Raw genomic sequence first — 27,469 nt, forward strand, 5'->3', positions numbered from 1 at the left:
GTTTTGTGATATCTTTCCAAAATAATAAAATTGACAGTGTCTAAGGTTAAGACATCCAGAGGGTCAGTTTTTATGTAATTTGTCTTCAACAGAAAATTGTTCGTTCTTTCTCTCACTTGCTCGCATTACACCTTTTAGCACTATAAGCTGTATGGGAGATGATAGATCCGCCTGGTATTGACATCTCCCTGTGGGGAATCATTATGCAAATTCTATATTTTTGACAATCAACTGCCATTTGAACAGGACTCTCATCAGTGCAAACCAGAACTCTGTACAATGGCTTTTATTCAAATATTGCGTAGAACGATACACGTAATTGCAGTATTGGTGAACCAATACCAAAGGATCAGTTTATTTTTGTATTATTTTCACTGTTTTTACATTGACAGCCAGATTTTGTGGTGCCGTGTTTTACGGTGCACGAAAAGATTATAACCATATTATTTCGTCATTTAATTTTACTATACAATTCTTGCTCATAGTAACGAGCAAGCACGTGAGTACAATGGCACGCCATCACTTTAATTTGAAAGTAAAAATAGAAGTCATTGAGGCGTTCAAGATTAGTGGAAGGACAAATTTTGCTATTGAAGTGTTATCCATGAGGTAAGTCTAAAATAAACGTTCAAGCAAGCGTTGTAGTATTGCAGCGTAAGCAAGTGATTATTTGCGTTCCAAGTGTCGTACAATAGCGGCAGCTGAAGAGTTATTTCGTCTCATTTTAATTGCAAAATATGCATAATCATTTAAAACCGATAAAGATACGCACACAAGGAACGATCATTAATTTAACTCGCTTGAGCAGAATCTCGCTTGTGCGGGAAAAGAGCAAACAGGTTGCGATAGGGCACGCTTCTGTGTATGAGGTTCAAAATTGTGTTAATACCTTGAGCCGTTTGTCGTATTTAATATAGTTGATTACGTGCAAACAACGACACTTGCCAAATAATGGCAATGTAACGACCATTAAGACACACACCGTAAAAGTGTAGATTATGTTCAACATTGAGTTTACACTATCAAACGCTTGTCTTAAGGCTAACAAATTGCTTTGCAATATAGGATATAATGACACCGTGTGCAAATAACGACACTAGCTGCGGAATGACAATGCAACAACACCGAGCCATTTACATATATCTTTACCATACAAATTGCAAAAGTGGGCGTTAATTTTGAGATCTCGTCCATTGAAAAGTGGTCGACTTCGTTGCCGTTTGAAATGACACTGGCGGTACGAAATTCGGTGAGTGAAGATATGGTGGCTTATTGAGTACTAAATTTTAAATGACATATGTTTTTTTAATAAAAGTTTAATGATTCAGAAAATGTCGCAGAGGGTTTAAGGCTGCGCCATGGTGTTGTCTGCTAACAATCTTCTTAGCTTGATCCTCTGTTTGTAATTTATCTCACGCGTGTGCGTATAGTCCAAATGAATGTACGTTTGGTCATGGTTTTATCGAGTTATTTTATTTATTTCCTTTTCCACTTTTATCTATACGTTGCATGGCTGGTATCTATACTCGATGATATGGTCTTGTCAGCGTACTTTATCATCCGGTATCCTTGATTTTCTATACATTTTACACTCCAAACCCTTGCAGCTTCCTTTTAATATCACCAAATCCGGGAAAGCTGCAAAATATGGAGGCAGTAAATGAATAATTTAGCAGACCGAATCACTCCATAGGAAAGAATAGTTAACACAAGACCGTTCGCTGTTCTTTCAGTTAAGCATATATTTATTCTCTATTGAAATATTTTTCAAAGATATCTAAATAATATGAATACAGCATTTTTTTCAACATGCTCAATCTTCATCATCAGCATGGGTAACGTTGCTATTTTCCTAGAAAACATGTGATCTAGAGTGATGGAAAAATCCAATTATTTGCCGAGGGATATTAGTTGTGTGTAATTGACCTTTAAGAGTAAACGTGGACTCAATACTGGTTTTGTACCCAAAGATCGGAATACTGTAATCAACTTGCGTGTAATGGATCAGAACTTACTCTGTCTTTTAACAACAATACAAGGAAGAATGAACCAGTAGACGCTTCGTATTTAGTTAATGATCATGAAGTCCAACGTCAATTTATTTTATCGCCATCTGACACAACACCAGAGTGTACATTGTCCGTTGTAAATACCCAAGATGCTATCGAACTATTTTATCTGAAATCGTGGATACCACTTATTGCGAAATGGTATTTGTGCCATGCTGTCAACCAGAAGACAGTTAATAGGTTAGGCCGCGTATTGATAACGAATAGAGTGACTCATCTTAAGAAAGTCAGACTTTATTGTTATACCGTTTGCAGCAAATGACTTAAAGCCTCTGAAGCGTTAGAGATACACAAGAGCAATCGTGCATTTTTAATGAAGTATTATCAAAGATAAGTCATAAAATAATCATTTTCCGGCGAGAATCTTAGTATTGCAGCGTGACAGAGCACTCATTTCTATCCCAGCGGCGTACAAATGTTGCATTTAAACAGGTTTAGATTTCCTCCAATTTTAATTGTAAGGTAGTCATCAAAACATAAACAGTCATTACAACCGATGAAGATACGCTGACAAGATGTGATCTTATTCATGAATTTAACACGTTTGAGCAGGTTCTCTCGTGTGTAGAAGAAGAGCAACAGGCTCGGATGGAAGATACACATATAGATTAGCTTCAAAATTGAATTCATACTAACAGACGTTTGTCGTAAAGGCAAACATAATGCTTGAAAGATATTCGAAACGACTTGCGTGCAAACAACATACATTGCTGAGTAATGGTAATGCAGTGACACCAAACCACCTATCATTTAGCTACAAAACAATAAGTAAGCGTTTATATAACACACATGCAATCCAGAGTGATGGAAGAAATATCACATTATTTGCCGAGGGATATTAGTTGTGTGCAGTTGATCTTTAAGTGTAAAGTAACGTTGACTCAATACAGGCGGAAGAAGAGCAAAATGTAGAAATAGAACATGGTCCTGTGTATTAGGTTTAAAATTCAGTTAACACTTAATGCTTGGAAAATGTTCGAAACGTTGCATGCAAACAACCGCACTTGCTGAGCAATGGCAATGCAGTGACACCAAGCCATGTATATCTTTTCGCTACAAAACGCTGACGTAAGCGTTTATTTTAAATATCTCGTTCATTGGAAAGCGGTCGACTAAGTTGCTGTTAAACATTATGCTGACAGTAAGAGATTCAGAGAGGGGGGATTAGGTGGTTTAAATACGAAGAGGGGAAAATGTTAAATGACATTTATTTTTATTAAAGTTTGATAACGTACGACATATCGAAGAGGGTTTTAGGCTGTGTGTCGTCCAATGATAACCTCTTCGTTTGACTAAAGCTAAATAATTTATCTGACGCGTAACTATATAATCCAAAAATGATATTTGTGCCATGCTGTCGAACAGTCAACGTTTGATAGGTGAGGCCGCGTATTGGTAACAAATAGAGTGACTCATCTTAGGAAAGTCTGACTTTATTGTCATACCGTTGGCAGCAAATGACTTAAAGCCACTGAGGCGTTAGAGATACACAAGAGCAATTGTGCATCTTGTAATGAAGTATTATCAAAGGTAAGTCATAAAATAATCGTTTTCAAGCGAGAATCTTAGTATTGCAGCGTGACAGAGCACTCATTTGTATTCTTAACGGCGTACAAATGATGCATTGGAACAGGTTTAGATTTCGTCCAATTTTCAATGTAAGGCAGTCATTACAAGCAATGAAGATACGCTCACAAGAAATGATCTTATCCATGAACTTAACACGTTTGAGCAGCATCTCTCGTGTGCGGAAGAAGAGCAACAGGTTGCGATGGAACACACACACGTCGATCAGCTTTAAAATTGAGTTCCTACTCTCAGGCGTTTGTCCTAAAGGCAAACATAATAATTGGAAAATATTCGAAGCTACTTACGTGCAAACAACGACGCAATACGAGCGACGACAATGCACTGACACCAAGCTATGTATTATTTCGCTACAAAAAGATAAAATAAGTGTTTATATGACAAACATGTAATCGAGAGTGATAGGAAACAATCACATTATTTGCCGAGGGATATTAGTTGTGTGCAATTGACCTTTAAGAGTAAACGTTCACTCAATACAGGTGGAAGAAGAGCAAAATGAGAAGAAATAGAACATGCGTCTGTATATTAAGTTTAAAATTGAGTTAACAATTAATGTTCGGAAAATACTCGAAACGACGTGCGTGCAAACAACCGACATTGCTGAGCAATGGCAAAACAGTGACACTAAGCCATCTACCATTTCGCTACAAATCGCTGAAGTGAGCGTTTACTTTAAATATCTCGTTCATTGAAAAGCGGTCGACATATTTTTAGAAATAATGCTGACAGTACGAGATTCAGCGAGGGAGGATTTGGTGGCTTAAATAGAGAAGAGGGGAAGATGTTAAATGACATAATATTTTAATAAAAGTTTGATGAATTTTGGAATCAATACCAGTGGATCAGTTTATTATTGTATTAGTTTCACTTTACATGAAAATAATGCCAATGAAGTTTTACATTGACAGCGAAATTTTGTGATGCAGTGCATTGCGCCAAAGGATTATCATATCAGTTTTTGTGAAAAATATTCTCACTTGCGTCTGTATTACACTCTTTCAACAATACACGCTCTATGGGAGATGATAAATCCGCCAGGTATCGACATATCCAATGGGAAACATTATACAAATTCTATATTTTCAACATCCAACTGTCATTTGAACAGGACTCTCATCAGTGCGAACCGGAACTCATTTATTACAAATATTGCCTAAAACAAAACACGTCATTGCAGTATTGGTGAATCAATACAAAAGGATCGGATTTTTCCTGGTTTTACATCGACAGCCAGATTTTGCGGTGCTGTGCTTAGCGGTACAGGAAAAAATCATCATTTTATTTCGTCATTCAAAGTTGATTACGCAATTCTTGCACATAGTAACGGGTAAGCACGTCAGTAAAATGACATGACATCACTTTAATTTGAAAGTAGAATAAGAGATAAAGTTGAAAAATGGAATCATTTAGGTTTTGACGACACGTCACCAGTCTTGATATTAGGCTACTTTAGGAGTTAGGTTTGTAAGTGTGCATTTGGTGCAATTTAAATTTGTCACCGCGTAGGTTATCAGGCAATCCTATTCCTATCAATGGTGATTTTGGACCTAATTACAGAGAAATTGGAATGAACGGGGCAAGTTAAAGCAAAACTAAGGGGTATTGAATCAACATGATTTTCTAACTAGTACGTAGTTGTCGTAGGACCCTTTCATCCCATGATCAAGTGCGTCCACCTCACGTTCAGACATAAGAACGAGTTATGTTGCTGTTTTCCTTACAAAAATGTGATCAGAGTGATGGAAAATATCACATTATTTGCCGAAGGGTATTAGTTGTTAGAAAATTGCCTCTAAGAGTTCAAGTTGTCTCCATATGCCAAAGATCGAAATAATGTAATCTACTTGCAATACTCCTGCCATATGTAATGAATCAGAACTTACTCTATCTCTTTTAAGATAATATGATGTAGAATGAACTGAGGACGCTTTTGTTTGTGATCACGAAATTCAACGTTAATCCCTTTTACATGGTATCAAAATCTAATGCAACAACAGACTGTACACTTCTGTTGCATACACTGGCAACGCGACGGAACTATTTTGTTTTAAAAGTCCTGAATGTCACGTGATGTTTGTGTCATGAGCCGCCGCGCATTGATAATAATAGTGTGATGTATCTTCAACAAAAGCCAGACCTCATTGCTGAACCGTTTACAGCACATTACTTACAGTCACTTTGAGGCGTTCAAGATTAGAGGAAGCAAAAATATTGGTATGTAAGTGTTATCCATGAGGTAAGTCTAAAATAAACGTTCAAGCAAGCGTCGTAGTATTGCAGCGTAAGCAAGCGATTATTTGCGTTCCAAGTGCCGTACAATAGTGGCAGCTGAAGAGTTATTTCGTCTCATTTTAATTGCAAAACATTCATCAAAACATGAATAATATTTAAAAACTGATGAAGATACGCACGCTGGAAACGATCTTATCCATAAATTTAACTCACTTGAACAGCTTCTCGCGTTTGCGGTAGAAGAGCAACAGGTTGCGATAGAAAACCCCTCTGTAGATTAGGTTCAAAATTGAATTAAGACTATCAGACGTATTTTTGAAAATATTAAATATAGCAAATTATTTGCAAACAACCACACCCACCAAACAAAGGCAATGTAACGACACTCAGCCTTCTGTCATTACGAACGCACCGCAAAAGTGTATATTGGGTTCAACATTGAGTAAACACTCTCAGACGTGTGTCCTATGGCTAACATATTCCTTTGAAAATATTGGATACAATCGACCCTTGCGCAAATAACGACACTCACCATGTACTGACAATGCAACAACACCGAGCCATTTACATATAACATTACAATACACATTTCAAAAGTGGGCGTCTATTTTAAATATCTCGTTCATTGGAAAGCGGACGACTTCGTTGCTGTTTGAAATGACACTGGGCGGTACGAAATTCGCTAGTGAAGATATGGCGGCTTATTGAATACTAAATTCTATATGACATATGTTTTTATAAAAGTTTAATAATCTAGAAAATGTCGCAGATGGTTTTAGGCTGTGCCACGTGTTGTCAGGTGAAAACCTTAGCTTGATTCTCAGTTTATAATTATCTGAAGATTGTGCGTACTGTCCAAATGAATTATAAGTTTTATGATTATTGAGTTATTATATTTATTTCCTTTTCCACTAATTATCTATACGTTATATGACTGTTATCTTTACCTGATGATATGGTTTTGCCAGCATTTTATAATACCAGTATCCTAGATTTTCTATACATTTTATACTTCAAACCCTTGCAGTTTCCTTTTAATGTCAACAAGTCCGCGAAAGCTGCAAAGTACGGAGGCAGTAAATGAATAATTTAGCAGACCGAAACACTCCATAGGAAAGAACAGTTAACACAAGACCTAAATCGTTCGCTGTTCTTTCAATTAAGCATTACATATTCTCAATTTAAATACTTTTTCAAAGATATTTGATAAATAATTTGAATACGGCATTTTTTCAAAGTTGCTCAATCTTCGTCAATTTTCCAAGCCTAACTTTCGTTGTCTGTACGCGAGGGCATACAGAATTCGGAGTCAGTGACAAATTAAACATATTCTATCCAATGTTCTTACGTAGGTCCTTTCATCGCAAGATTACGAATTCTTACCTACGCCACTTGCTTTTCAGGTATATCCTCTTAAAAATACCAGGCATATCTTCACTTTAAAATCCCACCTATGTGGCATCATGGTTCAATCTCTCTGTAATAACTCGATCGAGGGACATATAATGGTTCGTTAATACTCAGTCCAGGAAATGAACTCAGGTTTCAAAATGTATCAATCGAAATACTTGTTTTCCACTTGCCAGTTGGATTGATGTGTCAGAGCTACTTACATGTACCCTGCACTACGGTTGATATTAAAATGAGACTGTTTATGTGATGGCTGACATGATGCGATGGAGCATCTACTGTATTCATCTGACACATGGTGTCCCGTACAAGTTGAACACCACGCATTTCAAGGTTTTGCGAGTAGGGCAGGAAATTGTATGATAGACAAAATGTTAAATAATAAAGTAACATAAATCGAACGTTAACTGTAACATGACTTTTAAATATCGCCATTGCACAAATTGGAATTAAAACAAGAGTCATTTATTTGGATTTATCTCTGTAGCAGTAATTCTAATCATGGTAGCCATAACAACACTTCTGTTTATGCTCACTTAATAGCAACTGATAATAATCTTAACAAGACACGGCCAATGGTTGATCATTATGATTTTCTCTTATGGTTTTGCTAAAAATTTTCGCCTTCTTTATATCTGATCATTTGTACTTGATACATGGCTATCGAATCACACATTTTACAAAACGATGGATGTAACCGATTAAGTAGTCTGTAGTTTCAGATTTAACAGATGAAGTAAAAGTTAAACTAGTCACGCCCTCAAAATATACGTTTTCTAAAACCTATAATGATAATAGGAGTTACTGCTTCGGTCATGAAAATTGTAGTACAAGCTAAATGCTTCTTCATTATATTACCATGCCCTGCCTGTCGCATTTTGATTGGTCGAGCTGAACCACGTGACTGACCACAAATACACAGTAATGGTCTGTTTACATGCCCGTGAATATGAATAATAAGATTAACAACTCAAAGTATCGTAAATTTACAGCTCAAACGTAAATCATAATCAATCACAAAATAAAATGGAGCACTTGTAGGTCAAGTTGAGATATTTTTTTCTGAAAACATCTCCGGCTTTGCCAATATTTTACAACGCGCGTGACTGTGCGTCGCGTAATGCTCAGTTTCTGGGGCCCAGTTGTCGTTCGCTCCTGAAATTTTCGGATATTTTGACGGTTTTCTTGGGTTCGCTGATAATATAATGGAAATAACAGACTCCGCTCTGACCATTAACGTTTATTTGTGGGCGCGGGCTCGAGGAAAGCCAAATTATAATTTTTGGCTTTCCTCTCGCCCTTGCCCACAAATAAACGTTAATGGTCAGCGCGTCGTCCGTTATTTCTATATTCATCGGCTTCTCGGGCTACTCTCTGTATCTCCACACCGCAAAATAAGGCATACCGCAAGGCTCAATCCTTTGCAGCTGGTCTGCTGTGGCTGGAGGTCACATGTTCCACATGGTGCTTGGTCAAATGTACTAAGGGACTGGACACAAATTACAGGGGGGGTGGGCCGGTGTTTTTTGGGGGTGGGTCGCCATTTTTCGCGCAAGCATTTTTGAAGGGTCATAAAATTTTGTGCAAGCCTATGGGGGAGGGTCACCTTTTTTCATGCATCAAAGCTGAAATTGCATGTGCACGTTATGGAATACTGAAAAAAGAAAAAATACCTCCTGGCACTTTCATTTTCTGCCATTACCATTTTCGGCGCCCCCTTCGGGCGCAAATTTCAGGTATAATAAACAATGTATTGATGATCAAAGCAGCCACATTGATTTAAGTTGTCATGATTTCTACTTATTCAACACTATTGTGCATAACTGTCCCCTATAATGACTCTTTCAATAACAATTTGGGAGATTACTTATTTGACATCATTCTCCCATTGACAATACATTGGGTATAGGTCGGTGTCAAACGTTCATGTCGCTGTATGTACATTTTTTAATTTTTGAGGACATTGACAGAATACAAACTGTTTAGAATAGTGCATAGTGTCATCAATAACAACTGGAAGCTTCAGGTCGAACAACTTTTGAATAACAATTTAGGATCAGATAACCTATGAGTTATTTGTAGTTTCCTCATAGCCTACAATGTATAGTGAATCAACATTTTGGTGAAATTCCAAAATCAAATTTCTTGCACAACCATTGACTTGTAACCACTCTAGTCTAATCATGAATATTAATACTGATAGTTAGGTGTACATAAATGCACAGGTTTACCAAGTTTTGTATTGGAAAAAAATTATTCATAGTTTCATCATAGACTGCCATGTATAGTGAATGGACATTTCAGTGAAATTCCAAAATCAAATTTCTTGCACACCCATTGACTTGAAACTACTCTAGTCTAATCATGAACATTAATACCAATAATCAAGTGTACATAAATGCAAAGATTTTCCTATTTTTTTATTGGAAAAAAATTATTCATAGTTTCATCATAGACTGCCATGTATAGTGAATCGACATTTAAGTGATATGCCAAAATCAAATTTCTTGCACAACCATTGACTTGAAACCACTCTAGTCCATCATGATCATTAGTACCAATAATTCAGTGTACATAAATGCACAGATTTACCTATTTTTATGGAAAAAATATTCATAGGGTTTCACCATAGACTGCCATGTATAGTGAATCAACATTTCGGTGAAATTCCAAAATCAAATTTCTTACACACACATGGACTTGTAACCACTCTAGTCTAATCATGAATATAATACTAATAATTAGGTGTACATAAATGCACAGGTTTACCAAGTTTTGTATGGAAAAAATTATTCATAGTTTCATCATAGACTGCCATGTATAGTGAACGGACATTTCAGTGAAATTCCAAATTTCAAATTTCTTGCACACCCATTGACTTGAAACTACTCTAGTCAAATCATGAACATTAATACCAATAATCAAGTGTACATAAATGCAAGATTTTCCTATTTTTGTATTGGAAAAAAATTATTCATAGTTTCATCATAGACTGCCATGTATAGTGAATGGACATTTAAGTGATATGCCAAAATCAAATTTCTTGCACAACCATTGACTTGAAACCACTCTAGTCCATCATGAACATTAGTACCAATAATTCAGTGTACATAAATGTACAGATTTACCTATTTTTTATTGGAAAAAAATATTCATAGGGTTTCACCATAGACTGCCATGTATAGTGAATCAACATTTCGGTGAAATTCCAAATTCAAATTTCTTACACACACATGGACTTACTCTAGTCTAATCAAGAACATAAATATCAATAATCAAGCATACATAAATACACAGATTTGCCAAGTTTTGTATTTAAAAAAAATATTCATAGTTTCTTCATAGACTACAATGTATAATGGATCCACATTTCATGCGAAATTCCAAAAACAAAGTTATTGTACACAGATGCACGTGTTACCACCCTCTTTAATCAAGCACAATTATGTCAATTATTCAGGGTCATATATACACAAATAGTGCATATTTTTAATTCTGAAATTTTTTTTACAGTTTTGTCATAGACTCCCATGTATAGTGGATCAACATTTTATGCAAAATTCCAAAAACAAAGTTATTGTACACAGATGCACATTTTACCACCCTCTTCTAATCAAGCACAATTATGTCAATTATTGAGGGTCCATATATGCACAAATAGTGCAAATTTTTAATTCTGAACATTTTTTGACAGTGTTGTCATAGACTCCCATGTATAGTTTTGTCATAGACTCCCATGTATAGTGGATCACATTTTGACAGAAATTCCAAAATCAAATATCTTGTTCACATGTGCACTTGTAAACAACCCATGCTAATCAAGTATATCTATATCAGTTATTAAAAATCTGTATATGAACAGACATAGCTAGTTTTATACTGGAAAATACACGTTCGTAGTTTTCTTATAGTCGACTACATATATAGTGGAATCAACATTATCGATAAAATCTAAAAATTACATTTTTTGTACAGGCATGCACTTTTTACCTGTACATACATTTACATGAATCATCACACACATATGATTTGATATTTCTTGGACAACGCGTTATATCGGCCACATTTTTCCTTCCTTTCGGGAGGGCGACTTAAAAAGTATAGCAAGTCAGAAGGGGGTCTTTAACACATTGCGGGTTTTTTTGGGGGGTATTGAGTAACAGGGGAGGGTCACTTATTTCATGCACGGATAAGGGGGAGGGTCACTAATTTTTGTGCATGAACTTTTGAAGGGTCACTATTTTTTACGCAGCGGTTTTTCGAAAAACACCGGCCCACCCCCCCCCTGTAATTTATGTCCAGTCCCTAATCGTGGCTCTCCGAACGAACGTCGAGACACGCGTTGCAAAACTGATACACTCACGGCATTCACTATGCACTTTATAACGACAAAGCTCAGAGAATAATGTTTGAATCTAATAGTATAGCTTTATTTTCTTCACATTCTTGACACTTGCCAAGTATATATTTTTTTACAAATGCGAAAGGTTGTTCTGTATTTTGATACTTTTGTACGTTAGGCCGGAAGCCACAAGTATTGAAATAAATGTCATATTTATATTCATTGGCTACCTATGTAAATTTACTTTCGTTCCGCTTTCCAAATAAATTGAGAAATGTAAGCAGATCTGTTTACGCTCCACTTTACTTTTATGTTCACGCTACAAGGGAGGGCACTTTCAACCGTGACGTATTATTCTTTCCACTGAATATCAAGTGTTACAAGTTACTTCCAACTTCAAAGTTAACCCAAAGATCACATGCAGCTATCTATGTTTAAAAACGACCAGAACACTGTAAATTAACACTGTTGAGGATCATGAATACATCACTGAAATGGCCAGCGCCCACGATCTGTCTAAAACTGTCGACTCCGGTAGAAAAGTCCTACACAATATGCAAATACAATAAATTGGAAGAGTAGAAAGAGTAGAAATGATGCCAAATTGGTCACTAAGAAAAGGTTTGCGGTTATTAGTTTTATCGTAGGACTTGCGCATGTCGCTAAAGCAAGGATTGCTGATGTCAAACAAAATTACTTCTACGGCTATGTGCGTGTATCAAATATCCGCAGTCCTTACAGTGATAGTTTTGAAATTTGAATTTGTAGGAGTCGTTTCATTTTTTTTTTTCATGACATTCATACGATGTCACTGAGAGAGGAATGGTGCTTTGATTGATAACTTTCAGGTTTTCTCCTTGTGTGTCTGGTTCCATGGATCTCTTTTAAAAGTCTTGATTTCGTTCCGATATAATTCTAACGTGCATGGGCCCAAGGCAATCTTTTTTACCGCTTATGTTAGACACTCTCTCGCGCGCCTTTATTTCCTGTGGATATACGTTCTTTTTGTCGAGGTAGAAAAATATTAGGTCTGCCTGAATTAAATCAGACATATTTTGATGCTGTTTGCTCTCTCTCTCTCTCTCTCTCTCTCTCTCTCTCTCTCTCTCTCTCTCTCTCTCTCTCTCTCTCTCTCTCTCTCTCTCTGACCTGAAATCCACCAGACGTCACATTATAACTCCATTGTTTATGTTTACTTTGATGACTATTATGATGCTAAGAACTAAGAAACAAGTGTAGAAATCGACGGCAATCAATCTTCTTAAGAAGATCCTGGCGTGTAAGATTTAATGTAGCTTCATGCTGAGCTACAGTACTTCCCAATATTGAAAAAAGTCACTTAATTCATTGTTCGATGCAAACAGGTCTCTGGTCGTCAATATATGTTTTTAATGTTTAAAAGGCACCTAAAATTCAGACAGCTTTTAAATACTTCAAAGAAAATATACCAAGCCACTCCGAACCGCCTTTTACTTCTTTAGACCGGATGCTTTGTTCGATGCATCGCTCTCGAATGTTGCCAGATTATTAAATAGAATTTGCAATGAGAGCCACTCCTTGGTCAATATACGAACAATTCCAAAGAAATTGCACAAAGTGCGATTCCTGTTTTTTATTTCGATCAAAAACACAAGTTAAATTAGAAACTTCAGAAATAATGAGTGAATAAATAAATTGTTATCTGGAAGTAATACATAACTGGCGATAAACCACAAAATCGAACACGTGGTTCAAATCTTATTCATTTGACCCTGTCTGTCTTTTCTTCAATTTCTTATAAATAATTGTATTTAGCCGTAATCTTGACGAACAATTCTTGTAGAAATAGCATTTCCTGTGACGCAAATGTATGAAATATCTTGAAATAAAAAAGTAAAGATTTGACATCGTATGTTTTCATGTAGTAAAGAATTACATATCTGAGGTGGCACGTTATTGAATTTCAAGTGATCTTCACTCAAAATCAATCACGCCGCCAATAAAACACAGTATCATTGACGTTCTAATCTGCCAGACAATCCGTTTCTATAAATATTATAAAATTTAGCTAAATTTAGCTCTGATCAAGTATCAACGAAGTAATCTATCAAAATGATCTATCAAAATGATATCACAAGACTTGTCAGTATTGCTTGATAGTAGACTTTGAGGATTGTTTGATCCTGGATTTATCGAGTTTATTTTTATTCCATTATCCCAACTTTGTCCATACGTTGTGTGAGGCATAATGTACTAAAGGCTGTGGTCTTGCCGTTGCACTATATCATCCCGTATCCTAGATTTTCCTGCATAGTTTAAAACTTAAACTTCCGCAGCTTTCTTTACGCCAACAAGTCTGGGAGGGCTGACCGAAGCAAATATGATATGACAAATTGACCAGACCGTCTCTCCCCGGGGGAAGAAGACATAAAATGTTCGCTGACATTTAAATTTACGGTCTATTACTAAACACTTAAAAGAACTTTTCAATGACATTAAACAGTTTCAATATGGCGTATAATACATGATTCTCAAGCTTTGTCGAACGTTTTTGACTTCGCAAGAAAAAATAGAGAGTTACAGACTGTGTGTATACACGGCTAATACACGAGTTTCCCATACCGTAGAGCACATATTATCTTTATACAAAGAAGATTGTCGAAGCCTTACTATCAGTCAGATACAAATCAAACATGCCCTGTTCGCTAACATGAACTTGCATCTCCGGATCGAGAATTCTTGCCTACACCGCCTTCTCTTAGTCTACTGTATATATGTGATCATGTAGCCCCCTTCATATTTAACTACTTGAGCGATATCCTTGTTCAATCTCTCTGAATGAATTCCCTCGGAAAGTATATCACAGTACATCCAATTCGTAGTCCTGGAAATGAGTTCACATTCAGGAAGGCATCAATCGAGATAGGTTTTTCATTTGCCGATGGGATTCTAGTCAGCCTCTAAGCTTCATATAAATTTCAGGAGTACTTGCCCTCCCTGGTTAATATTAAAGCGAAACCCGTGATGTGACGGGTCGAACACTGCTATACGGTGTAATAAATTATAAACTGACGCGCACTTTGGCAAAAAAGTCGAACACTAAGCCTTCCAAAAAGAATGGGAAAATGTATTTTTGTTCAACAGAAAGCAATGAAGAAAGGTAAATTAAACTGTTTTATATCGCCTTCACATGTTCGTTACGGAAACAAACGCTATTTGTTATCTCTTAATTTATGTCTGTAATGCAATATACTGTTGTTATCAGAATACCGGTACTTCTAAAAACTGTTCACTTTTTTACGCTAGATAATAAATGTTTGATGAGATACGGCAATGTATGCGCATGATTTATTTTCTGATGAATTTTTCTCCCTAACATTTGCCATCTTTACAGCTGAGGATTAACATCTGTGTTGTGGAAACCATTTTGGAGTAGGACTCACTTTAAAATACAATGATCCCTGTCACTGACAAACGATTCTTTTAATTTCCCATGTGACAGAAGGTTAAAGGTCAAACTTATCACGCCCTCGGAATGCACTTCGCAATACCTTAAATGTAAAAGGCAGTACTCGCATTTTATGGTGATGGAAATGCAATACACTATAATAACAAAGTCATTGTATTACCTACAAAAGTAAATTTACATTCATCACATTTCCCAAAGAACTATAATTGTTACAGTCACGCCTCTGACTTCAAAAGAAGGGCACTTGTTCACCTGCTACATTGAATTCCCCATGGTGTATTCTAGTTCTTTATTTCATTGTGTGCTATGTTTTTCATATTCACTTATTTTTTCAACTGAAATCCTAATTCGGAGATCTTGCTGTTGTCTTCAATTGAAAACAAAACATAATCCCCTACTTCATTTGCACCCATAGGATGAAGCCAGGGATATGGTTAAGTCTAATATCTGGGGAGGGGAGGGGTAGTCCCCTAGACTCAATTGTACAGCGTGACTATTGGATTTTCAAGGCATGACCACAAGGTGAAAAGAGTACTTCTGCTATATAGTAAAACCTTGTAGGTTATCATGAACGATAAGATAAAAAAACGTTTATTTTTCTCGGACACATCGAAATGTTTGTCTCCGCTAAAGGTGGACGTGGGCGGGACCAGGGTACTTGTCCTTGTGGCTACCGTACAACGCGACTCGAGAACCCTAAAGGCATCCCATCAAGCTAAACAGAGTACCGCTCGATTGTCATGACACCTTGCACATCGTCATTTATGATAAGACACTTAATGTTTTGCTCGTATGATCTCCAAGGGAAGAAGTTCTTGAATTGATTTTTGATCTCCTCATCTTGAAAATTGTGCGTATTTCTAATTTCACAATGGCTTACATCTGATAGTGAGTGTAATACAGTGGCATTACCAGGGACGCCATCTTTTGGTAACAATAAACTTGAATTGTATGGACCACCAGTAATATTTTAGACCAGACAAATGACACAAATGTACAGAAATGCATTTTTTGAAATTCATTTTTTGACGGAGGGACCGTGGAGAATTAAAATTTGAAATTCATCATTCGTTTAGGGGGAGCAGTTCAACTCTGCCTCGATATAGCGTCGTGCGTGCAATGTACATTTGCAACGAAAATACGTCACGATGTTCACTCTAAGGAACCCGTGCGTATGCTTGCTTGCTACTCAATCATGATTCAGAAAATCTGTTATGAAATGTCAATCAATCAATCTAATAATATCTCGCCGGTATCTCACACATCAATAGTTCAGAGGCGCTGGACAGTTATGAAGGAAACGCTTTAGTAAATAAACATTAGGTTTTAAGGTTCTTTCTAGTCGCTGAGGGCTTTTATCTAAGTTCATTTCATATTCGTGGCGCGGCACAGGAGAACATTGTTCGGAAATTTATCAGCAGTTTAGACTTCAATAAGTCTATTTACGCAACAAATAGTGCTTGGGGAAGTTCTAATCGTGATTCTATAGTGGGTACACGACGTCGAAGAAACTTAGTTTTGTTAGCTATGCACGTATTTACTTGTACACAGGCCCTGTTTTGGAATGTGAATGCAACATTTTTTCCATGATGTTCAAAAAATTTCACTACCAGTGGAATACTGCTTTGATTGGTAATTTTCAACCTTTCTCCTTGTGTCTTGTATCGCTAATGATGGATACTTTCTCAAACGCCCTTGTATCCTTGCGGGCATGCGCTATCTGTTCCGAGGTATGGAAATATCCCTCACGTGAATGAAAGCAAACACATTTAATTGTTGCTTTCTTTCTCACCCTAGTGGCTCATGGGAAATCAAGAAAGTCTTTGTTGTTTTTTATAAACAAAGGCTCATTAGATTCTTCCTCTGTGGATTACAAAACATCATTAAGCTAGTGCCACGAGACATGTTTAATACCTCATTAAGGTAGTATGCACCTGGAAAGTGAAAGAGATTAAATTTTGCTCAAAACTTTCCTTAATGAGACTTCCATCCATTTTCTTGCTAAATCAAGAAGGAAAATCGGTGGGTCACCGTGCAAATTTTGGTAAAAGAAAGTCGGCGAAAAGTTTCGTACACCAAGAGCTCTAAAATGAACCCCCACAAGTGGTAGATCAGAAAAGAATTGTAAAAGTTTGAGAGTCCATATATCTGCCCGAGATGCCTGTAAAATGAAGAACTTTAAGTTTTGTGTAAACTTCCAGAGAACAAACTTTCAACCTTTCCCTTTCGAAATTAAAAATCAAAACCGGGAGTCGCTGTGCAAACTTTGGTACCAGAGAAATAAATTACCCCCATATATTTCTCGTCACTATTATTTCAAACAGGCCGCTATCAATGCGTTAACTCTATGGGGATTACATTTTTAATTTTCGCAGAAATAAACTAATAAAAACTTTATGTATACTCCACAAGAATCAGTGTTTCACGACTCGCGTTTGTGACGTCAGCAGTTTGTGGTTACACCACTTCTTTAATATTGCTCGATTATTCAAATGAGGTATGTAATGAGATCACCCAGTACACACTAAAAATCTATAAAACACTTTTGAGAACCCTAGATAATGCACAATCCTATTATTTTTGAATAAAGGGTAAAAGCAAAACGAGAAAAGTCAGAAATGATCTGTGAACGACTCAACGGTGTAGGCATATCGGGAAGATCATGCTAATAGCGGTAAACAGCCTGTGTTATTCTTAATCAACTGAACGAGTACATATCTATGGTACCAGACTGGTTTGTTGGATTTCACTGGGTGTCCACACTAAAACGATATTGCCGCTAATTTGTAGTGTTGACTTTCTGACCTGTCACGTCGGACTTTGCAGAGTTTCTCAAGTTTAGCCTCAGGTTTATAAGCGAGTATTTCTTGTATATTTTACAAGCGTTTCCTTGGCACTGTCTCTTGGTATAAACGCGGCAATCCTCCATAAGGTCGGTTATATCATATCTTAGGTAGCTTGCTTGACCTGTCAATGAACTTGTCTGAGCCATTCACTGTTCGACTTGTTTTGGAAAATGTGTTGAAATCTTACGGACGCTCGGGAACAGTGCAATTTACTAGTGGCCATACAGCCCTCGTCATCACTGCAACACAAGGTCTGAAGATTACGCCCAGTCGATGCCTAGTTGAAGCCTCCTTTTATAAAATCAAATGAAAGATTCACAGGGTGACAAATGACAATCTCAACGTCCCGTGGTTGAAAACCTTGCGATCTACGGCGACCATGTACATACACACCCTTGCACAAGTAATGTCCAATAACAAACGCTCATTACATTCGATCATATCTCCTTTGATCATTCAGGGCCAGCGTCATGAGTCATTTCCTCGTAACACTGCCTGTCATCGCTACTTGAAATTCGTATTTTATCGTACACAGAATTTAGTGGAGTTAATCAATAGTTGAATGACACGGAAGTTGCCTGGTAATTATAAAAAAAAGAAAATTATTATTCGTCTAACTCGCGACTCAGTGAAATCAAAATTTTACAACCTTGAGTCTTTTTCTTTGGTTTACGTTCATTTGTATTGTCGAATAAGTTTGCTAATTGATTTGAACAGCATGGTATCGGGCTGCCACCGTTAGCATCGTACGACGTTGACGATTGGTTGATGGCCTGCAATGCTGTGAAACAAGGCCACACTGTTTACGTTGTCACACTTCTGTCGTTATAAACCTTGCGACGCGAAACAGTGAACATACACTCTGTAGGGTTCGTCTGAGAAGACACCATGTCTAAATGCGCAGATTTTTGAAATCGAAGATATTGCAAACATTTGGAGCAGAATTATCTCAACTCATGTTTTGCTCTTGATTAAGGGCACTTTAAACTGTGTTTCTGTGGAGCTACTATTAGGTGGGTGGTATAACTTATGTTTCATGCGTTGCATTTTGGGTTGAACGACGCTCCTCTTTTCTTGTCTTCTCTATCTAGCGACTGGCTTCCCACCATTTTAAATTTACAACTGCGAACACTTCGTTTAGCTAAAGTCTGCTCACCACAAAGTACAGCCATCAAAGGCTGAAAGCAAAGACCAATATTATACCGTCATTAACAGATGTGTCAGCTGCATATCCATTCAGCCTTTACGCTAAGAGTAGAAAGACGTAACAGTTGTCAATCTTTTCACGGTTCCAAATATCGACAATACTAATATGTATAAAAATTGAACTATAGCTAGTACACAAACATGTATGTATGTATGTATGTATGTATGTATGTATGTATGTATGTATGTATGTATGTATGTATGTATGTATGTATGTATGTATGTATGTATGTATGTATGTATGTATGTATGTATGTATGTATGTATGTATGTATGTATGTATGTATGTATGTATGTATGTATGTATCTATCTATCTATCTATCTATCTATCTATCTATCTATCTATCTATCTATCTATCTATCTATCTATCTATCTATCTATCTATCTATCTATCTATCTATCTATCTATCTATCTATCTATCTATGTGCGTGTATCTATGTATCTATGTATCTGTGTATGTACCCAATCAATCAAAATAACATGATAACTGTAGATATGCAGAGTCTTCTCTATTCACCAACAAACGCTGATGTCTTTGCAGTGACATTTATCACGCTACAGAACACATAGCATTCCTTTCGATTTGTTTTTCGATCGGATGTAGCAGTTAAAAGTGGCCATGGAGACGGGGTGGAAATAATACAGTTACACCGTTTTGAAGCTCCCTGATGGATGACAACATCAACATTAAGACTGTCAAAGCTTGCATTGTTTAATTCACCAAGCGCTAATACCAGCTATTTGCCAGTTAGTGTCTGGAGACAGGCATGACTCGATGAATAAGATTAAGTTGTCTTCTCTCTAATGGATAGAGGTGTTTTACATAATTGAGTATCTATCTATCTATCTTCCTATTTATAAATGTATCTATCTATCTGTCTGTCTGTCGACCCGTCTATCTATTTGCCTGTCTATCTGTCCATGTATGTCCGTGTGTTAGTGTATCACAAACCACCTATATTTTTAACGTCTTCTATTTGTGAACGCCAATGGAGAAGGACTGTATCGTTTACCAAAGTCCTTTCTAGGATAGCGCGTGTCTTGAAGCAAAACATTTTAAACTTCCATCTAACCTTTACTAAAACTTTCAACCATCCTTTCTTAATTCCTATAAAATATCAGGAGTCACTGTATAAAGTTTGGAATTATTACAGATACACATTATCCGAATTTCTATCGATATTTGATATTAAAAACAGGCCACTAATCAGTTTCCCGACGGGAAAATAGAATTTTTGAGTTTCACAAAAACAATATTGTATTAACTAGTACAGCTTGGCTTCAAAATTCAAGCTAGTATTTCACACGGGCAGTAGATTTGAAACGTGTTCTGAGGAAAACGGCACTCTCAGCTGAATACCTGTACCCGAGGCGCTTTCTACTTTAACTGTAACTTGTCTGTTAAGTGAACAGGGCCCATTGATTTCGTGAACGTTGGGAAATATGGATATGGCTGAATATGGTTTTCAGCGAATCGTCCTGATCGATCCGTAGTTTTTTGGCTTCTGCCATTGCCTGTTTTCGACTATGCAGTGCCAGGATTTTGGAAGCTGTCACTGTGCGACTTCGCCAATCTATATACGACAGTAATGTACTGCACTGTAGACTGGGCGCCCTGCCGCTTGGCTTTTCTCGGCAGTAGGCTCTGTCTGGCCAAGCGTTGGTCAACGCGTTTACCCGACGATCTACACAACAGCCTATCAGACGCGACCGTCTGCTGAAGTTTGCTCTTTAATTTTTTTCTACTTTGATATTTCTATGCCCGCAGCGTTGCAGGATGTCTAGCTGCACTGCAGAAAAACCTTCATTGTAAATCTACTGAGATATACAAGTTCGTAATAATACTAATTTCGACTTCAAATGGACGAATTTCCCGTCTTCAATTATTTTATTGTAACAATAAGCCTAATTTGCAATCTATATTGTCTAACATTGCTAAATATTACAATCACTGCCTTGAAACGGGTTTTTTATTTCAAATTCTTCGCCCGATAACCCCGTACTTCAATATCTCTTGGTTTCGAGCTTTTCTCTGTCCTGCGTATTTTTTTTTTCGGAATCCCCGATTTTCTGAATTGGAGCGGACATCCGTTCTTATACATGCAGTGACATTAACAATGCATCATTGTTCGTCAGCGGAAAACTGACGGTGTTGTGAGAATTCTCGTGTGGACTGTATTTTTAAAAGCTATAAAGCTTTCTTCCTGTTATGTCAACAACGGAGGGTCTCCGTCGATAGTGAAATCGACAACGGGTTCTGTCAACAGAAAAAGCGTGGGCCAATTTGAAAGTACAGCGTAACAATGAAATCGTGCGTGCGTCTGTGAATTCATCATCGATTCCAGGTGATTTCCATAGGTTTTTAAATGTCACTGGAACGCCAAAAGCAACTTAGCTTAGGCTGATGAACGTGTGTCTTACATTTGGGTGACGATACAGTCTCATCGAAACCATATAAAAAGGTAAAAATGAGAGAAGTCATATCAACCTACCTGGAGGACAACACTTTTCTCCCAAATACAGCAATCAAACAAGTATCCTTTCACCATGTGAATATAAATCAGCGATTTCAAATCAGGAACGTCATAGCAGATTCAGACGCTATGAATAGAAATCGAAGGTATGAAATCGTCATCGCGATCATTATATCGACCTGGAGTAGCTTTTAATATTTTGCCTTTCAAATGACTCGTATCCACGTGGACAAATCCTTTATCTTTAACGTTTGTATTGCATGTGTAACGCCTGTTGCGGTAATAACCGAGTCACATTGCGCCTCAAGTCTGCAGGGTATGATTCTTCACTGCACCGCCGAAAATTCTTGTCATATTTCTTATACGAGTTCATAACATGTTCATAACATGTTCATTCGAAGGAAATATACCCAATAGCAACCGAAATATTTTCTCATAATTCCACTCAAGTGCTTTTCAAAAATGTTACATTCTGATTCCGAATTCTCAGTCATCCAATACCTACAGAGAAAGGAATAGCAAGAAAGAAATTAAGCTGATATATATCTGGTATCTGTTGAGTCTTAGAATGTTTTCTTTAGATTTTAAAATCTCAAATAATTTGTTGTGGTGGGTTAAATTGAAATTTGACAAGTAAAACTTGTTTTCTTATCGACACTTGGAGACCAACTTGGAACGCTTGTTTAGGCTAGACTTATCTGTATTGATTAAATATAGCTTCTCTGTCTTTTACCTTTGTCTTACAGAAAAGCTATTTTTCACAAAACTAAGCCGTGCAAACTTTGTTTACGTCACAAGCTTTAAATGGACAAAGTCGGCCATTTTTCATGAATTTTGTTTGATACGAGATACTTCTTATATTGTTTGACCTGTTGAAAGATACTGATTAAATGGGTGACCATGCATATATTCGACCCCGGTTTTAAACAAATTAAATGAAATCATCGCGAAAATGAATTAATGGTTTCATGACCATTAAGAATATTGTAAGTGTTCGAGAGTATGAACATCTGTCCCCGGGGCGCATTGTCCCGCAACACCAGAGAAAGCAAAGGTGCCACTTTACAAACTGCTGTAATATATACTAACACGTAATCCACTTTCATTGCACACGCGCTTCATTATTTTTTGATCTCTCTGTGAAATCTAGTCTCTTGTCCTACCATCAACGTCCTGTGAAACGCTTGATTATACTGTAAAGCCGTATAAGCACAGTGTGTAATTGGCGCTGCGCAATATTATCTTCTGCAACTGAACTGCAGTAAGCTAATTCTTAAACGGAAAAATCGCATACTGTACAGTGCAGTATGTTGGCAAGATCGATATTTTCCATTTCAACTTACTATATTGAGTCGAACAAGAAAATGAGGTTGTATTTGTATAGGACAAATATAATGGGAATTTTATCAAAAATCAATATTTAATACCGCTTTAAATTTATACCGTCTAAAATTCTTCCTACAGAATTTAAATCCTCACACAGGACAACTGCTTTTAAATATCAGCTGACGACAAAAGACACAATTAGGCATGAGTGGAAAGCCATTAAAGGGAGAGAGAATGTCAGTGATATTCATATGCATGTGCAATTATTAAAATGACGTAATCTTCCCTCGTCAATTTCTGTAATCTTCATTAAGTATCGACGTACCGCGCATTTCAGCTCATCTGTGATCGTCAAGAACTCGTCCATTATCGCTAATTGGTGCAAGAACAATTGTATGCCTCGAGTACTATCACGTATGTACACAATAAAGCAATATCCATTACGATGATTAAAGTATAGATACTCCAGCTTGTGATATCTCCCTATGCAAAACAGATTATGACAATTACTACAGGTGTGTTCGTGTCCATTGATATCTGCCATAGTTTTCTCAACGCATGATTGCACGATAGGGTGACTAAATTGAAACGGGTCGAGGGACCGTCGATCGTCAAACCTGACACATGTGAAACGTAAGTGCCAATCACCCCGAGGGGGGAGTCGGCACTAAAACGTTTTTAGAGATGAACAACAGTAGATTCCTTATTCAGATTTTGGCGCCTGCAAAGCGAATTGTGGTCTGACTACCCACCTCCCGATAAACGAAGGAATTGCGTTTCCCAAAGGTCAACTTTCACTATCGATGGTCCCTAAGCTGACCGGCCTCCAAGTATAATTAGCCTCTTGGATAAGACAGGCACGATTTATAACTGTTGACAAGACTTGACGAACAACTAAGAAGTGTGGAACTTGAAGGTGTTACGAGAGCCGTAACTTGCTAGCGTAACAGTATGTTATGATTCGAGACCATCCTCTTCAAAACGGTCTATTTTTAGATATTGTCTCTTTATCTAGGTTATTTATAGGACTATGGACACCGTAAAGATACTAGTTAACTATCACATTCAATTTTACAGATATATTCTGTATTTTGTGCATCTGTGCCTTTTCATGGTCTTTCATGTCCGTTGTTGAAAACTGAAGCTTCAACGTGTTACAAAAGTAGCTAGAATATTTTATTGTAGCCTAGCTCGGTTTAGAAACTCCGTGAAGATCAATTTCCGTGTCCAAACAATATCTTTGGCGGTGCCTCAAATGAGTCACAAATTTACTTGGCTTATAAAAATTTACAGAATATTTCAGACATTGTGAAACCAGTAATGATAATCAACTCCCTAGTTATATAGGAAAAACAAATGCTGTTTTAAAATAGCAAACGTTAAATTGATGACGAGGTTTCTAATATGGCAGTTGAAATTTCAATCCTCAATATGTTTACTTCGTCGTTCGGTCGGAGCTGTTTGGGTTTCAGCTATAATATGAGAGACAGACAGACAGACAGACAGACAGACAGACAGAAAAAAAAGGAAGAGAGAAAGAAAGAGAGGGCGGGAGAGAGGGGGAGAGAGAGGGCGGGAGGGAGCCAGAGTGACAGTGTGTATAATATGGGTCGAGAGACCTACTGGGCGGCGAACATAACTCATTGGTCTACCATACCTGCAGCATTTCCTACCTCACTCAGTCCCTACGGCCAGCATACATAGCATACATACATACATACATACATACATACATACATACATACATACATACATACATACATACATACATACACACACACACACACACACACACACACACACACACACACACACACACACCCACACACACACACACACACACAACACACACACACACACACATACATACATACATACATACATACATACATACATACATACATACATACATACATACATACATACATACATACATACATACATGGCGTATAGCGATGTGGGTCAAAAACTATTTCCCTAGGGAAAGTCTTTCACTAATACCCTCTGATGTCACTTTTGTCAATTCTAGATCTGTTGGGACTAGTGTTTATTTTTGGTCACGTGACGTTAGTTTTAGCGAATCGCAACACTGAATGAGCATGTGGCGTGTTATAATATAGTATAGTATAGTATCAACATATCCAAGCCATCATGTAATTTTGCAGTATCTCTTTACAGACATGATCACTCTTGGCATTCTCTACACCGTGGTGTGCCTGTCTGGAATCGTTGGCAACGGTGTGGCATTGGCTGTGTACCTCAGAAAGAAGACAAGACCGGCGCCCCAGTATTTCATCATCGGCCTGGCCGTCATCGACCTTTTCGTCTGCCTCGTCATCATGCCTTACGGAATCATCGCCGTCATCTACCCGTCCGTTCTCATTGTAGAATTGTGCAAGCTGTTGTCATGGTTATGGCATGCCAGTATCAGCAGTTCTACTTTCATCACAGCGGCCATCGCAGTGGACAGATACTTTGCAGTCTGTCGACCGCTGACTTTCAGAGTCGGCCCGTCCTACGCCCGTATTGTGATCCTGACATCAATGATCGTCTCGCTCCTGTTGTGCACCCCTGTCATCTTCCAGTTCGGCATTGCGTACACCGCGGATATTGATAATGTTACCAACGTTACTAGCATTTCGAAAGAGTGTACCGCTATTGATCCGGGATACTTCGGCATCAACATCCTATCGGCAGTAATCTTCCTTGCGTTGGTTACCCTATCAGGTTTATCATACGGCAGCGTTTACGCGGCGCTGCGCAAGCGCTCGAAGATCGGCGTCGCCTTCCAAGCCGGCGGTCGAGAAGTTTCTTCGACTATCGTTGATAATGCGAGTGTTAGTGCGACGGAAAACGTATCTGCAATTGCTCCCGAGAAGCCAGTGAAGAATAAATTGCACCCTCACGTGATGACTCGGACGCCGAAGGTTTCGGGGGAGAACATCGAAGACATCCGTGCCGATATTGTGAACAGCACGCGATCGAAAAAGTGTAACTTTTGCTGCGGCGTGCAACTCCAGCCTCAGAATACGAATACGTTTGAATACAGCGGCAACATGAATACAACGCAGCAAGGGTTCGCTGACGGGATGTCTGTCCCGGCGGTCATCTCACGGAGAATCGGTCAGCGTTCCGTGAATCCCATCAAAAACAAAACGTCGAAGATGCTGTTGGTGGTGACGATTACCTACATTGTGACCTGGATGCCGTACTGGTCGTTTCTGTTCCTGCCGCCCTCGTTCTGGGAAACCAGCACACCCATCGAAATCCAATTCTACAACTTTCTGAAATACCTGTATGTCATAAACAATGCCGTAAATCCCATTATTTACAGTTTCATCAATAAGCGATTTCGTAGTGATTCGCTGGCCCTATTTTCTAAATGTTTTAATCGTTTTAAAAAATAGCTGTGTTGGTCTCCTAGAATTTTGTATAAATATCTCCCACAGGATCCTGATACTTATCAGTGTTACAATATCAATTATTGTTTACCGGATAAAATTAAATCACAGCATTGTGATACAGCTCTTAATCTGGCAGATATCACGACTGAATCTACTAGAAGTTGTAATGTCTATTGTCGTGAAAGTCGTTCAGACGTGGATATTTTATGCACAAAAAATCAACTTCTTTAAATTTTTCAATTGACGATGAAAGGTTTAGTTTTGTATTTTCGAAAGACATTTGATAATTGAGGTTTAACAAGTGACATGGAAATTGTCAAATAGTATTTCATATTTTTACACTGATGAAGGAAGCTTTGTAAACACTTATATAATCCTGTATATGCTCTAAGGTTCTATTAAGTGCCTTATCGTATGGCGAAATTGATCCAATTGGCCATTGACGTCTATCTATTTACCACTAGGCTAGGGCGTATTGTCATTCTTTGTACGAGGGTTGATAGAACCTGTAAACGGTGATTAGGCTAGAGGGTCTGAGATACCCTTCAACATATTCTTCTGACTTATATACACCCCAGCTACTCTTTTTTATGGCATGCGTATTTTCAATCTACCTATAATTTTGTTTAATGTGTAATACTGTTGTGTATCACCAACGCCAATTTTGTCATTCAGCAACATCACAAGCAGAATAAATAAAAACATGCGTATTGCGAAAATATCAAAGACAGTTGAAAGTGCCTTTGCAGTCACGCCGGATGGGTAGCTTTTTGCGAGAAGGTTGATATAACCTGTGAACGGTGATTAGGCTAGAGGGTCTAAGATACCCTTCAACGTATTCATCTGAATCATGTACGCCCTAGCTTCTCTTTTTTATGGGACGCATGTTTTTGACCTATATTTTTTTTAATGTGTAATACTGTTGTGTATCACCAACGCCAATTTTGTCATTCAGCAACATCACAAGCAGAATAAATAAAAACATGCGTATTGCGAAAATATCAAAGACAGTTGAAAGTGCCTTTGCAGTCACGCCGGATGGGTAGCTTTTTCACATATAACTGGAGTAAATTGTTAACGTTAATCGCAAAATAAAATCATGCACATTCCACAATCAAA

At 37.6% G+C, this 27,469-nt stretch overlaps 1 protein-coding gene across 2 annotated transcripts; it reads left to right on the plus strand.

Moving 5' to 3' along the window:
* Positions 1-551: 551 nt before the first annotated feature.
* On the plus strand, positions 552-27,259 carry LOC139136137 (cholecystokinin receptor type A-like). 2 transcript variants are annotated; one of them, XM_070703898.1, is made up of 2 exons: positions 552-609; positions 25,125-27,259. In XM_070703898.1, the coding sequence occupies exon 2, from the start codon at positions 25,127-25,129 to the stop codon at positions 26,351-26,353; it is 1,227 nt and encodes a 408-aa protein (XP_070559999.1). In that variant the 5' UTR covers positions 552-609; positions 25,125-25,126; the 3' UTR covers positions 26,354-27,259. The 2 variants fall into 2 exon arrangements, with proteins under 2 accessions (XP_070559999.1, XP_070560000.1); XM_070703899.1 differs by lacking the exon at positions 552-609 and adding an exon at positions 18,839-18,950.
* The last annotated feature ends 210 nt before the right edge of the window (positions 27,260-27,469 follow it).

The sequence above is a fragment of the Ptychodera flava genome, chromosome 7 (assembly GCF_041260155.1).
Source record: "Ptychodera flava strain L36383 chromosome 7, AS_Pfla_20210202, whole genome shotgun sequence".
NCBI classification, from domain to species: Eukaryota; Metazoa; Hemichordata; class Enteropneusta; family Ptychoderidae; genus Ptychodera; species Ptychodera flava.

Bases quoted from the DNA above. Each gene is read 5' to 3' on its own strand.
- LOC139136137 (XM_070703898.1), top strand. From the start codon at position 25,127: ATGATCACTCTTGGCATTCTCTACACCGTGGTGTGCCTGTCTGGAATC.